The 6,502-nt window shown below is 43.8% G+C and overlaps 1 protein-coding gene and 1 pseudogene across 1 annotated transcript; both read right to left on the bottom strand.

Moving 5' to 3' along the window:
* Window positions 1-1,067: 1,067 nt before the first annotated feature.
* Window positions 1,068-1,451, bottom strand: LOC122666077 (pathogenesis-related protein 1A-like). Its single transcript, XM_043862187.1, has one exon. It carries the CDS (start codon window positions 1,449-1,451, stop codon window positions 1,068-1,070), a length of 384 nt encoding a protein of 127 aa, XP_043718122.1.
* Window positions 1,452-3,857: 2,406 nt separating this feature from the next.
* Window positions 3,858-4,805, bottom strand: LOC122664845 (annotated as a pseudogene).
* Between the last annotated feature and the right edge of the window lie 1,697 nt (window positions 4,806-6,502).

The following is a 6,502-nucleotide window of genomic DNA, read 5'->3' as shown; positions in this document are numbered from 1 at the left end:
CAAGAAAAAGGTATTAGGTTCCTTCAAGTTAATAGAAGGTGAGGAAGGTAGCCCTAGAATAGGCCATGCATAAGCTTAATCGGCTATTTTCTTAATTAGGGAGGCATCAAATCTTCAAATTAGCTTGCTTTATCATCTTTTTAATAACCTCTTTCTGTAGTTACTTTCAGTACTGTCTGTAAATATTTACTGAATAAAGAAACCGAAAATTATGTTTGTTTAAACATATATATTATGGGGAAAGGTTCTTTGAGCCGTTGGGCCAAGATACTGTAGCATCTTTGTGTCTCTCTTTTTTCCTTGATTAAATGGCCTTGCTGCCCTCCTATGCACAATACTGTTTTGTCGCATCTCATTTATGCAATCCCTATATACAATATTCCACATTACCTCGGTGGTATGAAGAACCTGTAAAACATGAATGCCCCTGTAAGGGGATTACTTACGGGACTGTCTGAATGACAATAGCAAGTGTACTTGAAAATGTAATCTTATTTTGATGGTCTTTTATTGGGGATAAAAAATTATTTGAAAGCAACTTATCATTAGGGTTTTAAAATATGGAACCGTGATCTGGATCAATCGCCCGAAAAAACCCTAGAATTGACCTGTAAATCTCTAATCCTACCAATTCAGATGGGAATCAGGCGTCCTGGATCAGCTGGAATCAGGGATTCCATTCCGAATTGGTTAGAAGCGTCGGATTTGATCTCATTCTTGAAACCTTGTTTACCATTATGTCATTCTTAAGAGATGGTATTGTCTTTCATGTTTTCTAATTATACATGTGAAAAGAAATGATTTTACCTTTGTCAGAAGTAAAAAAATGTGTTATTAAAAAATATAGCAAAAAGTAAGCTTGCAATTTAATTGAGTCCTTAAGTAGTCTCAATATTTTTTCCCAAAAACAAAATCAAAAAATATATATATATATATACTCACACGGCCAGGCCACACCAATGACTATCCTAGAAAAGGTATCATACACATAGGGTTCAGATAGCAAGAAGAGAATTAAAAAAAAATGGAAAGAAAAATTGCACACCGGCGTTGTGGGAAGCTTTTCCCTAGTCGTTTTCATGCTTTATAAAGGGGTCCTCACCCCTATAATTCCCGGGAGGGCTATAGGAACAAATGGCATAGGCGCCACCATCAAGGCACTGAACCATGGAACAACCAACCCGCACAGTGTCTCTCCACACCACCTGCTTATAGTGTCCGCAAATTTTGTTGGCTGCGCAGATGTTATCAGTTCTATTGTAGTAATGTTTTTCGTTGACCCATTCAGCCACCACCTGTGAAGGTGAGAAGATATTGCGAGCACCCCAGAAGATGTTCTCACCATAAGGACCATTAGAATGGATCATCTGGCAATCAGCAACGCGTTTAGCTGCAAAACGTCTTGCGTAGCGTGCCAGGCTTTTGTCCCATTTCATTAGTGGTTCTCCCATTGCTTGTCGGACCATGTTGTGTGCTGCCAGCCACTCTTGCGGTGTTGGTTTGTTTTTTATTTGGTCAAAAGGTGAATATGGTCGAGGTTCGACGACAATGGCAAGTGTTGAGAGAGATAAAAAGATGAAGAAGGTAATGAAGAAGAAGATAGCTTCTTGATGGGCTTTGTAACAGAGCAGCATGGCTTGGCTTTCCTTTTCGACATAAATTTCACAGAGATCAATAGGAACAAAATGTCCTCTCTTTTTTTTTTTTTATTGATTCTCTAGGGACATAGAAAAGGATTCGAGAGATATATGTTTCTTTTCGTTGTGTGTTTAGCGCTAAGCGCTGGTGTAGGCCATGAATGGTCTGGGACTCTCTCTTATGACTCCAATGGTCAACCGTCAACAATAAACGACTTTGTTTTCTCTTAGCCTCTCCTCCACACACACACACACAGAGTGAGGTAGAGAATTTTGTTTAAGATTTTAAGGTCCATTTATAGCCTAATTAACCAACTAGCCTGTTTTTAAGCCTCGTAATAAACTCGATTATAAACCGATAATCAACCGATCAAATAGAAACATGTCCATGCCTTTGACTATGAAGTCAAATTACTAAAATAGTCGATTAAGGCGTTGGGCTGATACCCTTTCGGGAAGAGTATTTTCGACCATGTACCTTGTACAATAAAGGGTGGGAGGAGTTTAATCATAGGGTCACATCACCCATGGAGAGGAGATTATCTCTTCTCCGAGTTTGATCTCTTACATGTATGTGTACACTTCATGTATAATTAGGTGATGACATTTGTCTATTTTACTTCCATAAATACTCCTTCATGCACTCTTAATGATCCAACAAGTGATAAAGATGTCACCACTTAACCGTATATAAGTATATAAAGCTACACCTACCGGTAGGTGATTTGGTCACCTCTTCTCCGCAAATGAAGGACAACTTAATCATAATTATAACTACAAAACATAAACCAATAAACATGATATATGTACTTCTTCTCTACAAAAGTTTCGAAAGTTTCATGAGTTTAGGACACTTTCTAGTAGCTACAATTAGAAAGCATTCTCCTTACTTAGTTATAAGCATTGATGTTAAGTTTGAGGTACATAATTACATTCAAATTCTATGTTGGGACGCATTATGTCCTTAATGCCCGAAAATCTAAGGGTTCCTCCACAAGGTTCATCCACGGAGAGTGAGTCAAGGCCTAAGATCAGGTCGAAAGGTGGAATCGATGGACAAAAAGTGAATATTCTTGTACTTCCCCATGACTCTTACCCCTGCTGGAGCGGGGTTAAGGCGATCTTTACACACCTCGTTCTATGTAGTGTGCACACGAAGGTAGGATGGCTAACATTTGATGGGGGCACAAAGAGTCGAATCAACGGCCTCTCCCTTGGACTTAGGCCAATGCCCTACTGCACTGCGAACAATTATCTCCTAAAGTTCCGTGCCCAACCCAGTTCCCCGAGTGCCTGTAATAAAGGGGATGGACCCCACCCAAGGCAAAGTATTCGGACAGGGGTAGGATGGTCATTGCACCTCCCTTATTACAGGCACCGGGGTCCTGGGCTGGACAGAGAACTGGAAGGGACAAAGATCCACTGCATTGCAGCCACCACATCCCCAAGAGACACTTCCCCAATTCTAGGGTTTTGGGAATTGCATATTTGAATCCAGAACAATCAGCAACGATTGATTTGACTCTTGATTCCAAGTTTAAAATCCTTGCTTCTTGCAGTTGTTTGAGTTCATCGTCTTCTTGTTGATGAGCAAATGAATGAAAATCGAATAATATTTTGTAAAATTCCATAATATCGCTATATTTCTTAGAATACCCTTCATAAGATGTGAATTTGGGATTACAAGAAGGAATTGTCACTTTGAAACTTAAATTCGGACCGACCCATTAATAAGCGTGGTTGTGGTTGTGGGACAGTTTTTCCAATGGGGTTGCATACCCGAAAGAACAATAAAAGAAGTAGTTGGAATCAGAATTGCTTGTACCCATTTAAGACGCATATGTAAGCCTAGTTTTAAGAGTTATTTTTATTATGGAATATGTTACTTTGAGTGATTTGGGCTTTGATTTGTTGTGGGTGATTTGAAAGTGTGGAATTTTTGACTTATTTGTATGTTCTGGATGGGCTAGGCTGAGCATGGTCATCCCTAACTCCACCACACTACTTCGATCTGTTTCGTTTCCATAACCTTGCATATATGATATAACCTTACCAGTTTGATCATAAGTTCATAACCATAAACATTAATACAAACATCTGATCTTCACTTAGTGATCTCCAACAAGCTCCTTACGTTTTACAACTCCCAAAAAAAAAAAAAAAAAAAAAAAAAAAAAAAAAAAAAACCAAGAAAACATAAGCTTCCATGCCAAATTTTATTCTAATGAGGATTTAGAGTGAAGGGGTGTTCCAATATTCAGACATTGCTCTTAATGGAAAAACTATATCCACTCTGATCATCATAATACTTATTCCAGAGCATCACGTACACCTCCATACTTGGGGGAAGTCTTGATCACTGGAAGTATCTGAGAATTCAACACGTCTGAAGGAACAAATCCACTTTCTGCTGCCCCTGAAGCCGCCGGTAGCCCCATCAATATCTGGGTCGCCGGCACTGACGACGTCCATTGGCTCCAAGAACTCAGAAGATTGTTGACATTCCCTGAGCTGTACTCGCAAGAAGGATTATTATAGAACTGAACCCAAACATAATCGAAAAGTCCAGTGTCAAGGGCTGTAACCAGATAACTATCAGGGTAACCGCATTGCGGAGCAGCCGTCAAGTACACCTTCTTTCCCAGGTTGCTGTACCCAGATAGATACTTCGCGAGATCGTCATAGTACTGAGTCGACTCGGCCTCAATGTCAAAATCTATGCTGTCCAAAACAGCATCACCGAGTGGCCTTGATGATGAACTACCCCCAAGGAAGTTGTTCTAGAGGTAGTCGGCGACATTCTTGGCATCTTCAGGGGAGGAGAGTAAGTACTTGGTAGAGTCACCTCCGATTGAGAGCATAACTTTGATTTCTCTGTTTTGACAGTTTCTTATGTCTTCGCTGACGGCGATGCAGCCATCGGAAGATGGGTCGCAGTCACCGGCGAGGTCGACCTGAGGAGTCTGCCCATTGCCGAACATGGATAGGAAAGCTATGTTGACGAAAGCATACTTTCCTGTTGCGCAAGTGTTTGTTAAGGTGTCTTCGTTTCCGTTCTGGCCCCAATAAATGACGATTCCGCCCGCGAGAGAGCTACCCACAAGGGAGAGCACCATGAGCGTGAGGAAGAGAAGCAGGGCCGGTGTGAGACCTCGTCTTGCCATGACCACCGATAAACCCAAGATTATACAAACCAATAAGAGGCTGACACGTGTCCCGGTCCAAGAGGCGACCCATTCCAGAACAAGAGGAGAGCCAACTCGGACATAACTCTTGAGAAGACCACGGGCGCGACCTCACCCGCAGGCGCGGCATCACCCCCACGGGCGCGGCCACACCCGAATTCACGGCATCACCTGCAGGCCCGACCTCACTCCTCGGGCGTAGCCTCCTTTAGGCGCAGCCCCTTCGGGCGCGGCCTCATCAAGTCCCACGTCATCGATACGGCCTACGCAGACGTCGGGGCACCTAGCCTATGATCCAATCACCCCCATAGACATACACCATCTCCAGGACTCTAGGTCGCCGCCTAGAGGTCACGTCACCCAGACGGACTCAAACACCAAAGGCGCTATCACCACATGCGGGTGTCTATCCACCAAGGATCCTAACACCGCCAGGACACTCCCTCCCGCAGGGAGACAGCCAACCAGGGAAGAGCCCTACTATCTAGGGTCTCTATCCACTCTACGGCTCACTCACCATCAAACTAGGACTCTCCACACCGCCATGCTCAACTATAAAAAGGGAGGTACTCAACCCCATAAACTCATCTTGAATACTATTATTCATCTGTTTGCTCAAGAGATCTGACTTTGGCATCGGAGAGTCCTAGGCCAGAACCACATCGGTTCTCCTTTGTCATCCCCTGGTTCTTTTGCAGGTTACGGCACTCGAGAGGACCCTTGAGCGATTTTCTGACGCAACAACCACTAAACCAAATTTTAACTTTGTCAAGAGAGAAACTTGAAATTGGATTGAAGAAACAATTTGGGAAAGGATCCCTTCTTATAGGAGGAGGAAGAAGGCCCAGATCCCACGCCCACGTTCTGGTCCTAGACTTGGAGTTTACTTGACTTTGACCCTTCCCTGTTACGGCATGGATTTTGTGACGTTCGAGGAGGAAGAAGGCCCATACCCCACGAATCCGGATCAGCTACCCACATGGGGACCGGAGGGGACAGATCTGACCCCTCCATGGGGCGTGGGTCCCATACCCTAGAGGCGGGTCCCACACCCCCATGGAGGGTTCAGATTTGTCCCCACCCGTCCCCATGTGGGTAGCATATCTGAACTCGACCCGCGATGCCCACGTTCTGGTCCTAGACTTGGAGTTTACTTGACTTTGACCCTTCCCTGTTACGGCATGGATTTTGTGACGGTCTTGACCCTGAAGTCTATAAAATTTTGCTGCTACACTTAGAAGGGTATTTTAGAAAATACAACAATCTAGGAGGATATTTATGAACCCAGAGGGGAAAATAAATTATTCCATTTCCTTGGCTGCTAGCCTTGTAGTTAGGGGTGTAAATTCTAGGCCCAGCCCGCCAGGCCCGATCGAGCCCGTCCGGTTAAAACCCGGCCCGATTACTAAACGTGTCGGGCATTTGCTACTACACTTAGAAGGGTATTTTAGAAAATACAACAATCTAGGAGGATATTTATGAACCGGAGGGAAAATAAATTATTCCATTTCCTTGTTAGCCTTGTAGTTAGGGTGTAAATTCTGCCCCGTCGAGCCGTCGGTTAAACCCGGCATTACTAAGCGTGTCGGCATAAGCCCGACATGTTTAGTAATCGGGTGGTCCCGGTGTGGGGTCCTAGCCCGTTGGGCTCTTGACCGGACCGACCTTTTTCAGGCCCGA

This window comes from Telopea speciosissima, chromosome 6 (genome assembly GCF_018873765.1).
Source record: "Telopea speciosissima isolate NSW1024214 ecotype Mountain lineage chromosome 6, Tspe_v1, whole genome shotgun sequence".
Lineage (NCBI taxonomy): Eukaryota > Viridiplantae > Streptophyta > Magnoliopsida > Proteales > Proteaceae > Telopea > Telopea speciosissima.
The sequence above is the reverse complement of the archived record's forward strand: the minus strand, read 5'-3'. Positions and strand labels throughout refer to the sequence as shown.